We start from the raw sequence: 15,621 nt of genomic DNA, 5'->3' as shown, positions 1-15,621 counted from the left end.
TTTGTTCTTTAATAAATTTAACTAATTTCCCCAAAATCTAGTCTGTTTTGCCTGGCACGGTAGATGCAGGTGATCTCCCTGTCCTTATCTCAAACCATGGACCCTTCATTATATTTTCTCCCCGTCTAGCAGGGAAGAGGGGGTGATGGAGGGGCTGTGTGGGTGGGCACCTGGCCACCAGCCGGGGTCAAACCACTACAGATCTGCATGGCACTGGCTTTACCATCTAAAATGTGCACATCCCAGTGTCCCATCTTGATAGCGAGAGTTTAACAACAGCAAATAAAGGACATGGATAAAACTCAAGTTCCATACCCTTATGCCTGTCCCACACGCTTGACTCTGTAGCAGTGCTCTGCCAGCCTCTCTTCCCCAGGGTTTCAGGGTCTCCTGCCAGCAGATATTGAATCCATTTGGCCTGGCAGTCTGGTGACCAAACTCGTCTGCGGGCAAAACAGCAAAGGGCATGTCCTCAGCCTTCCTTCTCCCAGGCTGTGGAAGAAGGCAGTGTCCGTTTCTTCAGGGAAGGCACACACAGCCTCTTAAGACAGCACTGTTGCCTGTGGCCAATGACTTGTATAGAAGAGGCTTATTAGCCGGCAGTGGTGCCCAGGAATCCAGGCTGCAGTGCTCTGTCAGGGGGAGGTATTGCTTTCTGCTCCTGTGCGTCATGGGTGCCTCAGGCTCAGACTGGTTCCTGGGATCTGGTCTGGTTTTCCCACCTTCACCTCACAGAAGCTCACAGGTGATGCTCACAAGACTCACAGCCACTTTGTGCTTTCTTTCAGGGAGAGTGTGAATCCAGCTCTGCATCTTTGCTAAATTACTACCTTTTTTTTCTTTTTTTTTTTTTTAGTGGGAATATAAGAGCTAACAGAGATACACCCACATGCCTGTCTGGCTGCAAGTACACACCAAGCACAGCACAGTCTGGAACAGTCATGCCTCAGATACATCATGCAGAGCAAAACAAGATCTAATGTGTTAAAGCACACTTTTATCTGTAATCTGTTTGTGGTGTGGCTGCCTAAAGGAAGAGAGAATAACAGAATAAAATAAGTACATTTTTCTAGTTAACATAAATCTAAGCCTACTTTGTTACATAGCAAGCCAAATTTTTCTTCTGAAGTCTGCAGTTTGATTTGGGGGCAGAGAAGCACTAATAAACTCAATCTGTACGTTGATATAAACATTCTTGATCTTCATTACTCTTTTTTTTTTCCTTTAATGCCTTTGGGTTCATGGCACCTCTTAAAAAAAAGCCTGTGGTTAGCATGGCAGGCTGCCCATGGAGCTAGCGGCGGGTGTCAGAACCACAGTCTGAACTCAGTTGCAACTGGTCTTTTCAGAGTCCCACTGCAGAAGCATCCTGTGTGTATTTTGGCTGAGAACAAACGAAGCTTTATAAAACTCGAGGCTCACACTGAATGCCTTGCCCCAAGTTTTACTTTCCTGTACTGCTGCAAAGGAGGTTTGAACAGCAGAGCTTCCCTCACCAAATCTCCCCCAGGTCTTCAAGAAACAGGGCCACCTGTTTTACTCTCATCTCCCACCCTCGTATCACCCATGGCTCCGACTCGCTGCCTCTCTTCCCAACAGCCAGAGTTTGGGCAGCGTGGAGGTGTTGACAGCTCCATTAATCACTTCAGGTTGTTTTCACAGGTTGCTCTGCCTGAAGTGAAAGCACCTCGCCATGCCTGCGCACAGTGATCAGCTGTTTCCACCCAAAGTGACACCCCTGCTCGGGTGAGGCTTTTGCTTCATGTGTTAGCCGGGCATCCTCTGATGGCATAGAAATGCTTTCCTTCTTGAAACAGCCCAAACTTACTGAGCTCTTGTCTGCAGAAGATGGAATTTAATACGGTTTTGTGGTGAGGGCTTTTACGAGAGGGTGAAAAAAGGCTTTTTCATCACCGGCAGGCTCTCCAAGATCCTTCTGAAATAATCGCTGACTGCTGCCAGGATTGGTTTTGTTGTAATATTAATGATCTCTCCGGGCAGCTTGAGTTTCATATACGTCTTTTTAATTATTCAGATAAAAACAGCCGAGGTATAGCTGCACAACAGGCATACTGCATTTTGGTTTGGATTTAGAAAAGAGGTTGATTATTAATTTAATGACATATAAAGGTACAAATGTACAGGAAATGCAAAACATCCAAAATCTGAACTACTTCTTCTGTGCTATAGAGTAGTACCTATATCTAAGTCCACATTAAGTGCAATTCCAGCAGTTCCCCAGAGTTTACCTTGTACTTTCTGGTAAACAAAGCCATTTTCTGAGGTGACGCATACCCTGAGACTGCCCCCAATGATGTAAATAACTTGGGGGTCCTTGCTTTAGCACAAAAAAAAAAAAAAGGCTTTGCTTGAAACCTCCTGCTTTCTGCAGGTGAAAATACTCTGGCTAGCAGCTGAATATAGCTGTCTGCTACTCAGTTGACAGACGTAGAGCCTCACAATTCTTTAGTTGTTTTTCATTTTATTACACTGTTTTACAATATTTTTGGACAACTGACAACCCTCATAATGTCATAGGGGCGGTTACACACTTTTATAGCCAGATCTTTCAACTAAAGCTTTGTCAGCAGCAGAATAGAGTTGGGAACCAGCTACAGATTGCTTGCCATAGCCCGATGCAGTGGCTCTCAGTCTTTTCTCATTTTTAAGTGCTCTCCCAGTCAGAGCATCCTCAAATCAGAAGTAACATTTGCAGTACATACTGCAATTACCTGGTTAGCATCTCAGGTCATATTTGTTTAATAATACAGATGTATGAAGTTTTTTGCAGATTTTCTTACACCATTTTCTTCTCCTTACCCTATTTATTCTTTTCAAAAGATCTATTATGGTCTGCACACCCCCATTAAGTAAGAAGCATTGGTTTTTGTGGGAAAATGAGTCGTTTAATGCATCTGCCTTAGATTAGCTAGCAACTGCAATATGGAGAAACGTGCAATTAGCGAGCACATACCCTGTCAATTCAGGGTGACAGGATCACAAAATGTGAAAAGATTGTTCCAGTGTGACACATTTGTCTGCAAATCAACTCCCAGGTTACCCACTGTCAAGTCCTTCAGCTCAAGTAGCTTCCTCCCTTTCTTGTCCTTTCATGGGACATCATCTCATCTGAGTACAGCTTCAGAAACTTCAGTATCTAGGTTCACCTGGGGTCTCATGCTTCCTCTGGGGAGCAAAAAGCAAGGTGTCTCCAGAGTACTTTGTCAGCAGCCATAGCAGGGTGAGCCAGATGTCATCGTCCACAGACATTTCTCCTTAGTGGACACCTTTTTGACAGTTTTGGCAGGACTTTTCTCACTACAGTGTACCGAGAAACACTGTTCTGGTGATTCAGAATTCAAAGGGTCATTTTTCCTGGCTGCAGAGCAGAGGCCTCCAGGCAAGGCCATGATCAGGGAACCGCTCCAGTGTTCAAAATCTTTGCACTCTCGAATAGTTAGATGGGCTCCCAATTGGGAGAGGTGAGGAGGATGTTAACAAACATGGGGGCACCTCTGACATTGAAAGGAAATCTGGTCCTGCTTTGTTTAGAACAAACAACATTGGGCTTTACTGGTTTCTAACATTCCCGAGTGTGGCAGAGATGCAAAACTCAGTGTTCTTGAGGCCACGACGGGCACTTTGTGCCCACAGCCGTGCCCCTCCAGGTCAGGATCTCTTCAGTTACCACTGGGGAACAGGGCAGGGAACACCCATAAAGGCAGATCACCTGGGGCTCTGGGGTAGCCAGGTCCTATTAGTTTTGTGAAGCGTAACTTCAAGGTAGACCAAGGGAGGTGAGGCACTGAGCTGCTGCTGCTCCAGCAGCTGGAAGGTAAAGCTGGGAATTAAACCTCGACTTTCAGTGCTGGAGCTGCGTTTCCACACAGGGTGTTCAGGGTAGATCTGCTTTGACAGTTGTTTATGTAAGTTGGATACATTCTTCTGAGGTCTGCTTTTTATTGTATGTTTTGTTTATTTTCACTATTATATGTCTTCAGGTTGTATGTGCTTATTCTGTATCTTCTATTATTGCAAGTTCTTATAATACAACTACTGTACAAGGCCATATTAGCAGTTCAATCGCCAAGTTATTTCACTGTTGCTGGTTTTTTAACACATCTCATGAGGGTGCAACAGAGGTTTCAGGTTTATTAATAGAACACTAATGGTCTTCACAATCCTTTTAAACAGAAAAAATAGTACATTTTAGAAAAAGTGAATATTGATTATATTGCTGAAATGACTTCACAGGGGAATAAAAGCACAATAAAATGCAGATCAAAGTATATATCCTGAATTCCTAATGCACTGAGAGGTGGCTGTGCAATTAACGCATGTGTAAGTCAAGACAGGTTAAGTGATTTTACAGCCTAGGTGAAATCCTAGCCCTTCTAGCTAGAATAAAACATGACATCGTTTTATATTGCTTCAGGAAAATGGGACAAATAAAGTCTACTGTTAGTACAAACTTTAAATTATTAGAAATTTGTCCTGTAACCTTGGAAGAGCCAGGGGGAATCCAGGCTGATGTTTATCACGGAGAGATCACCTGAAAAGATTGTTATTTTTATTCAAATTTATAGTACTGTTCAGTCTAAGCAGAATAAATTATTTTGAAAGGGATATAAAAGCAGTGTTCTACTTTCCATTGGAGAAGGACATGGGGTTATGATGGCAAGACAGTGCATTACATAAAAAACCCTATTTTTTGGTCACTCATCATGCAGCAAGAGGCAATGCAACAAAACTGACCCCAGGTTGGAAAAATAGAAAGTTATTTTGCCTGTCCCAACACCGAGGGGCTCAGCGAGGAGGCAGGCATTTGGGAGGAGGAACCGGAGGTTAACATGCAAAAACGAGTGGGAGGCCGTGAATATCTGAACTGTTACCTGCAGTCTGACACAGAGACACCCTCTCAACTGTCTGTAGTTCCTCTTCAAAGGCACACTCAAACCTGACTGCCCTCTATACCTTTGCTCCATGTTTTTTTCTCCATCAGAATCCTATTTATCTTCCAGGCATTACTCTTCTTCCTTCTCCAATTTCTGGTTTTTCAATGCTGTCCCCCATTCCAGGTACTCCTGGGTGCCTCTCAAATCCCTGCAACTCTCACGTGATGGTTCACATTCTATCTTGCTTTTTCTCCTCCACTCTGCTTCCTCAGGCTGGCTAATTACAGATGCTGAGCCTTTTGACTTCTGAACTTCTAGACTGCTGATGATTGTTCTTTGCAAGCATTTCTCAAGCAAGCGTGTGGAAAACAAGCTTTTTTTATTATTATTAAAGCTGAGATTTCAACACAATGAAAGAACTTGAGAAACCATTTTTCCCAAGGGGAAAAAAAAAAAATTACATTTCAGACAAGCATCAGTCTAAGGAAAGGGCTGGGACTGGGACTGTGTGGAGCAGTGGGGGAGAGATGAGACAACATGACGAGCCACAACAGAGCTGAACAGCTGAGGCCACCCAGAACACATTTGTTTGTTCTGTGGGTTTGTTGCCATATTGGCTCCTTGCTCTTATTTGTTGTGTTGCAGAAACAAATGGCTGCAACAGGAGACTCGAGGGTCTACAATCAGAAATAAATAGAGGCTGGAAAAGAGCAAGCCCTGTATATGACATTTTCCCATTCTCAAGGCAAGAATCACCTCTTCCCTCACAGCCCTAGTTGGAGGTGTGTGCCTGGTGCTATAATACTACTTTTTTACCTCCTACCACCCCTGTTCCTGTAAGCATCAAAGCTATGGCTCCATACTCACTAAGAACTTGCAACAGGAAAGCCAAAAGTTTTGCAAATTTATTTGACTTAAATTCTGTCTGTTTCAATGGCACTTATTAACTGGGATAAGTGTGAAATCCTGATTGGTTTCCTCTATACAGATTTAAAGAAAAAAGTTTCTGCAGCATGACTGTGTCGTACTCATGCACAACACAGAATTTGATTACGCTGTGACAAGAGAAGCACCTTTATGAATAATGCAAGGATTAAAAACAAACCCACTGAAAATCCAACAGCTAAACAGTAAGGTGTAGAGTATTCTTGCACTGTTACCTCACTACAATTATTTCTAGTGCAATTTACTTTTGAGCTTCAAAAGAGGTTGCTTTAACTGGAGGGATGAGATATGGCCAGACTCAGCCAGTTTTTTTGAGGGGTACAGACTGAGCATGGAGCACATCAGGACATCTGGAGACGTGCCATGGGTGCAAGGACCTGTTCAAGCTTCCCCCACTCCTTTGCCCACACGACTCTCTAAACTCTCCCAGATTGAGGCAGCTCCTGTGCATGTGTGGAAGCAGAAGGTCAGATGCTTGTGCTAAGGTTTCTGACAAAAACAGGGGTATCCATGGACAATGAGGTCCATGTGCTTGTGGCTTAAATGCCAGCCATTGTTAATTAGGTATGTGATCCCTCTTGTGAGCCTGGGCAGAGAACCCCAGCAGCATCAAAGGCTTTTTGTGCTAAGTGCAATAGAAATAGCAGCAAAAAAACCCAAACCAAACAAAACCAAACCCAAAACAAAAGAAAAAAAACCCCCACAGTTCCTTCCCCCAGTGGCCCGGTTTCATGAAAATCTACAAACAAGCAAGTGGGAAGAAAGGATGAGAAAGCCAGGATAACGGCTGGTCACACAAACATCTGGATTTTAGGCTTTTAAAGAAAACAAAAATCAGCCATTCTACTCCAGTTTTATCTACATTAGTTTCATTTCACTTGACAGGTCTCGAAACAAACAGGTGAAGGGGAGACTGTCACCCTTAGAGGGAAAGTTTCTGGTGGACTACCCCAGGAACCTGCGCACGTCTCAGATACTGTTTCTTTCAATTGACCGTTGGTAAAATTTGAAACAAACAGCCCCACAATTGTAATAACTTAGATGCTGATAACTTGGTTAGGGGAACTCACTCAAGCCACACAGTTCAACACACCTAAACACTCTGTCAGGAACAAAGACAGTTTGTTATCTGCTCTGGCTCATTTTTCCCAGCATCATTCCTCTGCTGAATGCTCCGCACCACGTCACAAGGATGACCAACAGAGCAGAGATTCCCACATGAAAGAATGTCAGGAAAAAGACAAGAGAAGGCCAGTGTTCCTCCTGCAGACAGCATCAGTGAGACCATGACCAAAATGCTCCTTTGATTTCCACAGTCACACTTCAGAAAGGATGTTTACCATGAAATTTTATATGAACATCGCAGCTTACACTGCAGTGAAGAGCTGCAGAGATAACCTCTGTCCATTTACCTGAGAGAAAATTAAGCGGTGACTTGACTCAAAACTACAGCTGACAGAGAAGTCCTTAACCTAAAAAAATCTTAACACATCACTGGCTGCGATCTGAGCTTAGACCACTTCAACTGATGAACTTTTGGAACAATTTACTTACCAACGTAGTGGCTTCTCCATCATTGAACTCATTACATGAAAATAAATCTTCTTCTCAAAGCCAAGCTATAGCACAAAGTAATATTATAAAGCAGAACTTACTGTCATGGGAATGATCACACTACATAATCCTTTTTAGTCTTAATACCTGTGAGTTATTATTATTTGTATTATAAATTAATTATATTCTTCCAGGCATCATCAGATCCATCACGAAACGTGGATCCCAAGGCAACATGCAGATACAGCAAAGTTATGCAAATGGGTAAAACAGTAATTTAGCCCACCAAACTTCTACAGCAGAATAAATGCAAAGGGAAAATAAGCAAAAAGGGAAAACAAGCAAAAAGGGAAAATGAAAAAAGAAAGAGAGAAAAAATATAAAAACAAGATAAAAAAGAAGGAAAAAAAATTTTAAAAATTTCAATTTCATCCTTGCAAACATAGCCAGGCCACCTCCCTACCTGTACACAAGCCGAAAGAAAAAGAAGGAAAAAAATACAGCTATGGACACACACACACAAGACGTTTTATTTAGAAAGTTCTGTTTCGCTGTAAATCAACACTCTTCCTTACCCTGGCACTAGAAATTTAAGACCATGTAGGTATGGCACTTCAATTCTAGAACAGACTGCTAATACGTTATTTTTCTACAGTAAAGCTCTGGTTACCTAGTAAAATTTTACTTACAGCTTTACCTCACATTATTTAGGCAAAGGGAGAAAGTTGAAATAACAGGCACATACACAAGCACCTTCATGGTGAAGAGGCTTCCAACAGCCGAGGCACTGCTCCAAGAGACTTTTCTTGCACTGCAGTTAGAAATAGCACAACCCAACAGAAAAGGTCTGCTGCTCTTTTTTTGTTTGTTTTTCTTCTCTCCTCTCAGGGAGAAGGCACAATACAGAAACAAGTGTTTGTGGTTGTCAGGTTTTTCGTATCATAGAATGGCCTAGGCTGGAAGGGACTTTAGAGATCACTTAATCCAACCTCCCTGCCATGGGCAGGGACGCCTCTCAACTAGACCAGGCAACACATGGGGACCTAACCCCTGACCTTGGTGTTATCAGCACCACTCTCTAACCGACTGTTTTAACTGAGTTGAGTAACTTAAATACCCAAGGCATTTTATTTATCATACATCACTATGTTTTTTTAACTCATTCTACATTTCAGCTGTTATTCTATGGAGATCTGAGTTTCCCTGGTAGAGCTGAAAATGCCATCACATGTAAGAGCTTCCTCCAAGCTACCAGTAGATTAATTTGCACTTCCCTGTCCAACAACTTGAAACTACTTTCTTATAAAAACACTCTTTACCAGCTTTGCTCATTTCAGTGTTAAAAGATTCCTGAGATAATGGGCATTTGTTTCTCTCTGAGACTGCCCTAAAATATTTGGCCAAAACCAGCGTAAATGTTATTACTGCAAACAGCAAGCTCGTTGTTACAAAAGGTTTTATTATGCCTGTCTGGGTAAAGCCTTCTTTTCTGTTCCTGGTGGTAGTCCATCATCAGACAACTCGGTCACACGGCAGTGCCAGTCATGGCTGAGGACGGTTTCTTTTCCATCTCTGATAGGGCGTCTGTTGGGTTCGACCATCCCCGAGCCGCAGACTTCACGGCGTGCATCGCATAGTTGACGCTTGTGCTCTCCACCCAGCTCCAAGACCCCGAAAGGGGATTGTACAACATCCCGTTCACGGTCTTGACTGAAAAGCCATCTAGAAAAGGAAGAAGCCAGGAAGCAATCAATGTTCTTAAATACTGTAAAGCCACTGCCACATCAAAGCCTTTAGAACAGCAAGTGTGAAACCGGCTTCTCCCTCTGAGCTGGTGAGCAGTGCTTCACAGAATCACAGAACAGTTTCGGTCAGAAGAGACCTTCAAGATCGAGTTCAACCTTTAAACACATACAGTGTAAATAAAGACTGCTGCCATTTTCATACAATCTTTATTTGGATTAAAAAACCCCCAAACACTTCTTCTTTTCTTCCAGATGAAATACACTTCTTTTGTCTACGTATCTCAGAGAAGAAGGAAAAAGACACTGGTCTCTACCTGGATTTCAGCACTTGTTCATTACTTCCTGAGCTGCTGCACTTTGCCAGGCCCCAGCAGCGGCCACTGCAGCCGTCACTGGTGACAGGGGGTCCTACTACAAGCAGTGGCGATGGCTCGGTGCCAGGCCACGCACCGCCAGCACCCTGTACTAGGAAGCCACTGCAGGGTAGGGTAATAGGAACCCCAGCTCCACATCATCCCAGCTGGGTGACCGGTAACGTTTTCTGTAGATGGAGACATCCTTTCAGATTGACATGACACACGTCGAAATCAAAATCTGGGTGTAGCTTCAGAAGGATTCTGCAGATTCCCCTTAGGAATGGAAAGCAGAAGAGGCAAGAGAATGCCAGCAAGGACTCTGTGGGAGTAAAGAGCGATTGAGCACTCCTTGCTGAGCCGCTCTCAGCTCACTGCATGGCTCTGCTGCGTCCCAGCAGGACGCGCGAGGGAAGGCAGCAAACAAACATCTTAAACCAAGTCACTCCACTGCACCCGCTTCTCCCTCTGAAGGGAGAGCAGGAAGCACACGAACTAGCATTAGTCACGTTCCTTACGGCATCACGGCAAAATGCCAGGAAAAGGCCTTGCCAAGAGAACAGTTCAACTCGCACAGTGTTCGGCACAGGATCCGGAGAAGCTGAGGCATGTGTATGAATGGAAAACACACATATAACCTTGCTGATACTTTGTACATTCTACTGACACCTTCGAAAAGAATACCTATGGTTTCCCCCTCCCCATTTACATTTCAGCTTCTTTATGGTGAACTAAAGCAAGGAGAGGTATTCAGTGAGAGGGTTTTAAAACACCTGCAGGGAAGGAGGGTGATGGGCAGAATTCCTCCAAGCTCAGTGCTTTGTCTATTTTAAAAGCAATCAAAGCAGGGCAATTTAATTATTTCTTCAAATCGATATTATAGGGTTTCTCAAGAGCTGACTAATGAATATGCCATAGGTTTCACCTTCATAATTTTTTAGAATAAACAGAAGAAATCTTTCAGTAACATAATACAAGTACAGAAAACGGGAAAGCAATCAAAAATAAACACTTTCTCCCAAGGGGGAGATGACAAAGAATGTGGTGGCAACAGTGCAGCTCTGGAGTGGCAATACAGTTATCTTCTCCAACATGACCTAGAGCGTATGAACCACTTCAGAGCATACATTCTGTCACCAGAACAGGATGGAAAATCATGAAATTTTCATTCAGGCTATCAAAGGGAGGGCAGCTATAACCGCGATTTTGTCCAAGCAATCTCTGCATTCTTAGGACTCCACCTCATTTATTTATTTAATGCAAAATCCAGTAAAAGCAGTGGTGTCTTTAAAAAACCAGAGATGACACTCATGTCTGTGATTCTGTGACTGGTAACTCACAGAGGAAAAGCTGGGTATTGTTGCTAGTGCTCACCCCGCCCAACGTACGCCCTTGCCACTGGTACCAGGACCACTTGGGTACCTCTCTGCATTCCCATCATCAGGCCTGGAACTTACTTGATTCCAGGAGGCGCTCCAGCTCTTTGGGGGGAACAAACTTCTCCCATTCGTGTGTTCCTTCTGGTACAATGCCCATTATTTTTTCTGCAACCACAATTCCCAGGACATAGGACAACTGTGTTTTATTGATTGTAGTAATGAATAAAGAACCTTCAGGCTACGTGAAAGATTAAAATGTTCAATTAGAAAAGTATTTATTTTTTAAAAAATTTGTAAATTAAATGCATTAAAGCATGTAATTTGCCTACCTATGAGCTTGCATGTTGCAAGAGTAAGACCTAATTTCATCCCAGAATAGGTATTTACAAGTATACCACTTAAATACAGTAAAGAATATAATGTTCTGACAGTAAGACTCAACAGTCCTCAGTCAACATAATCAAAGTCTTAGGCAATCTGAAAACCATTGCCTTGTCCCCCCAAAAAATCTAACAAAGTCACTTCTAACATTGCCCAGAAAATGGATAAATAAAAGCTATTAAGGTATATAAAATATCTATTGCAAAAAGAAACTTTTTTAATTAAAATCAAAGTAAAATGTGCAATACTGCCTCATTTTTGAGGCTGCTGAATGCTGTGCTTATTTGAACGATTACAAGGTCAAAAACCAAAGCCGGAAATGAATTCAAGTACTTAAGAGACTGTTTGGTAGAAATAAAGGGTAATTTCTACGCCACCAGCAGGCTAAAAGTCAGTTAAGTGTTCAGCTCAAATAATCTATATTCCTTCTGAGGATCAGAATATAAATCAAGAGACTAAAGGAAAGCTGCTGCTTGTGCACTGGGCCTACCATCCTTCTTTACAAATGAAATAATATCTAAAGGAATAAAAACCCAAGCATATTATTATCTCCAAGCATAACTATGACCCTTTAAAAGCAATCCAGGAGCACATCTGATGTGATGCTAGAGCTAGAAGGGAAGCTTTTGAGTCACAAACACCATCACAGTCGGTGCCATAGCTGTGCAGGGGCACTGCCATGTTCTCTCTCACCTGGGTGAAATCAGATTTCTTAAGGTCTTGATGCAAAGCAACACTAGACAATGCCACTAACACTCTTCTAGCACAGGGTTGTGGAAATAAACTTCCCCTAATTTTAGTTACTGAAGTTGGGAAGGTTGTACTTGTATCACAGAGGAGAATGGAAGGCACCTCTAGAGCACGGTTCAGACCTCAAGGTGGAGGAATGCATGGAGACATAGGTTTTTCATGTTCTGTCAAATGAAGGCCTTAACAACCAAAGAGAATAAATATTCCCAAGAATGAAAGCAAAAACTGTCTTACCTTTAACACCTGAGAGCAACACTTGATAAACATTTCAAGGTCAGCCACATGCTCCACTACTTCAGAAGCTACAATTACATCAAAGGTTTCCACAGACTCTTCCACAATCTCCTCCAGTGAACTGGACTTGTACTGTATTCGCTTGGCCAGGACTGGATCAAATGACTTGTGCTGATCTGCTGTTCTAATGTTGTCCTCCAGAGGATCAATTCCAGTAACTGAAGCTCCCAGTCTACCTAAAGGCTAATAATACAGAGTACAATTTATTCCCTGCATGAAAACAATTCACTAAAAGGTGTCTGCAACTTTGGAATGTACATATATGATGCAAAAACCATTCATCAGAGAACAGGACAGTAAAATAACAGTGAATTATGAGTTCTGATGCAGCAGTTTTATTTTAAATTGTTATTAAAGCGAGAAAACTCTTTGATTTGGGGGATTTTGTGTTAATTTTCTTAGAAAATTATATACTGGAATACACACAAACTGTGTGCTAGCATGAATTGTTCTGAATCCCTTTTGTTACACCAAATAAAGATTACCTCCACCGTTACCCTCTGATAGAGGAAAAACCAAGGAGGGAATACAATGCCATATTTAATTACTGTCATTACTTTCTTCAACATCCACCTGTAATGGTAAATCCTCATATCTTTTTAATGGTTACTTAATATACGATTATCTCTGGGACTTTCTCACTGCTGAGAACTAAACACTGATATTTACTAGGATAGCATCAGGGTTGGCTGTCACTCAAGTTTCTCCAGTGTCTTCTTACTCACGGGTTAACACCTCAGCCATCACCTCTTCTGAAACTGAAACAGGCTGCAGAACATGACCACATGTATGTTATTCCAACCTCAAGTTCACCAGTTGTTCAGCCTAAGAAGGCGATGCAGCGCGACAGTTCTGCCAGCCTTGTCGGAGAGTGGGCTCACAAACACTACATTTTCTTGCTCAGAATTAAACTGGGAGGGTGGGGAAGCAAACATGTGGAGACATTCAGGTTGTTTTGTAACACCTTGTTGCAGATGCCAACGAGGTTCCCAGAGTAAATCAGCCAAATCCTAAATTTGCAAACCATCCCTAGTCCATTGATAGGACAGAGCACCGTACAGAGCCTGGGCAGCCAACGGGTTCCGTCACAAATAGTTATTTCTCAGTCCCAAGGTTGTGCAGATTCCTCGGGAAGCAGCTGGAACAACAGCCCCTGTACCAGGAGAACTTCTCCTGACAGAGGGGAGCTATGTCTCAGGTGTTTGACATTATCCTATGATCTTCCCATCAGATCAAAGCAAAGGTGAGAATCCCCACCCTCAATATAAAAAAAAAACCCCTGAAGATAAGCAATTCAAAGAAATGAATGCTTTAAGAACAAGTTTACAATAGAAAATTCTTCTTTGGTAATAAGGACTGCCATGATTAAAGTACACTTGCTTAGGCTTGTAAATTAAAAAAAGATAAATAAAAATGTCATACTGCGACTGCCCAGAGGAATACTTGGAAGACTTCATTCATTCTACCCATCTCCTTTTCTTTAAAGAGTTTGAAATCTTACTTTTCTCATGAACCTCAGAATTTTAGAATTTCTCATTACAACTCTGTCCTTTTCTATAAACCACCACCACAACGCTAACCTAATAGTCTACGGGGCTTGCAGAACACACTGCGCTCCAAAACATTCACTAACAAACGTGTCAGAGAAAAACTTGGAGGAGTAGAAATTAAACAATGTAATAGTAAACTGAGTAACTTGTATGTTTTTTTAACAAGAGAAACCAGAGCACACTGTTTCTTACCTCACTTAGGAGTCCACCGCCACAGCCAACGTCCAGAATCTTTACTCCAGAAAGTGGATTTCCCAGATGGTAATTACTACTCATGCTCAACAGAGTATCTCTGAAAGGAAAGGGATGTGATTAAGGCCAAACACACAAGGTGCTTCAGCAGATCCAACATGCAGTTATCTTAAGTATCAATAATTGGTTTTATTTTACAATGTTTTCTGAGGTTATGCAGAAATAGTACATACAAAAAAATGTATTCAAAACCATACCTAATAAATGGCACCCTAATATCATTCATAGAATGAAGGGCTGAATATTCTCCTTCTTCATCCCACCACTTATGTGCAAGAGGCTGAAATTTTTTCATTTCCTTTGAATCCACTGATGAGTGTGAAGTACTGAAAAGTCTCTTTGCAGTGAGCCTAAATAATGAAAGCTGAATGTCATGAAACTAATACCCATAATTCATGTCACCTCAAATATGGAAAAAAAACAAATTCTGCAGCAGAAAAAAAAATTCATATTCCTTTAGAGATTCTAGGTATACTTGATATAAAAAAAATAAATTTTATATACTGTATGTGTAACAGATCTTCCAAACCAGATGCTGCATACCTGTAATTTTAAAGTTATTAAAAAGTAATTTAAGTAATTAATAAAACAAAAATAGACATCATCAAAACACTTGTGAGATTTAAAAATCACTTCATGTGACACTGCCACAAAGCTAAATTAAATCATTATAGAAAATTATAGTCCTTATTACACAGGATTATTTTAGATACAATACTTACATGCTGCTTTTTATTTCGGTCAGAGACACAGGCAGAGTACTAATGGATTTTAGCTGTATTTTCCAGTTGTAATTCTGAACGGACCTCTCAGGCCTGTCTGAAAAGACAGATCAGCATGGTCATCTGCATAAATAAAAGAAAGGCAGCCGAACGGAACATATCAGCTTTATGAGAGCTCACAGACAAAAAAAATCCCAAACAGGTAAAACAATGGTGCTCTAGAAGAACAAAACTAACCATGTAGATCTTTATTTATTTGCTCAGTATTGTGCTTATGGAGCACAGGGGGATTAAATAAAAGACCACCCTAGTACTTCTCAAATTATGTTCAAGGACATTTTTCAGAGCCTGATCGAAAAGGCACTTTTCATGCAGATGAAATGTTTCAGTTAGCGAGAATTTCAGCAAAATGCTTACTCTTACCACAAGCTGGGCATGCACACACACACACACACACATGGTTACCAACACTGGCCTCTGACTGCTGCTTCGTTATTGGAGTAAGAAACATTTTGTACTGTATGAACTGGTAAGCAAAGCTCACGGGTGGTGCAGAGACCGGCCAAACACACCGTCCTGAGAGCTGTTCTCCACGCCTGCATCGCTGGGCTCTCCCCAGCGAGATGCACACTCGCTGCCGCTGCCGGGCCACCAGCAGCCCCCAAGGACAGCGAGACTCGCTGCGCCCCAGGAACGTCCCGATGAAGACGATTTTAGGCCGCAGCGAGCGAGAGAGAGGCCTCGAGGTAGCTCTGGGCTGCACCGGGGGCGGCACGGGAAGGTCTCCCCCGGGAAGCAGAG

At 42.2% G+C, this 15,621-nt stretch overlaps 1 protein-coding gene across 1 annotated transcript; it reads right to left on the bottom strand.

Moving 5' to 3' along the window:
- Positions 1–8,919: 8,919 nt before the first annotated feature.
- Positions 8,920–14,943, bottom strand: COQ3 (coenzyme Q3 methyltransferase). Its single transcript, XM_009865720.1, has 6 exons — positions 14,821–14,943; positions 14,296–14,448; positions 14,039–14,138; positions 12,237–12,479; positions 10,950–11,109; positions 8,920–9,116 (listed from the first exon to the last, which is right to left on the bottom strand). Coding segments are annotated over exons 1-6 (855 nt in total). The 5' UTR covers positions 14,823–14,943.
- Between the last annotated feature and the right edge of the window lie 678 nt (positions 14,944–15,621).

Source organism: Apaloderma vittatum, unplaced genomic scaffold (genome assembly GCF_000703405.1).
Source record: "Apaloderma vittatum isolate BGI_N311 unplaced genomic scaffold, ASM70340v1 scaffold9910, whole genome shotgun sequence".
In the NCBI taxonomy this organism is placed as follows: Eukaryota; Metazoa; Chordata; class Aves; order Trogoniformes; family Trogonidae; genus Apaloderma; species Apaloderma vittatum.
The sequence above is the reverse complement of the archived record's forward strand: the minus strand, read 5'-3'. Positions and strand labels throughout refer to the sequence as shown.

What these genes read in the sequence shown, in the direction of transcription:
- COQ3 (XM_009865720.1), bottom strand. An exon ending in ATTAGGGTGCCATTTATTAG is followed by an intron (nt 14,139 to 14,295) that starts GTATGGTTTTGA and finishes CTTTCCTTTCAG; the next exon opens with AGATACTCTGTTGAGCATGA. An exon ending in GGAGCGCCTCCTGGAATCAA is followed by an intron (nt 9,117 to 10,949) that starts GTAAGTTCCAGG and finishes TTCCTTTTCTAG; the next exon opens with ATGGCTTTTCAGTCAAGACC.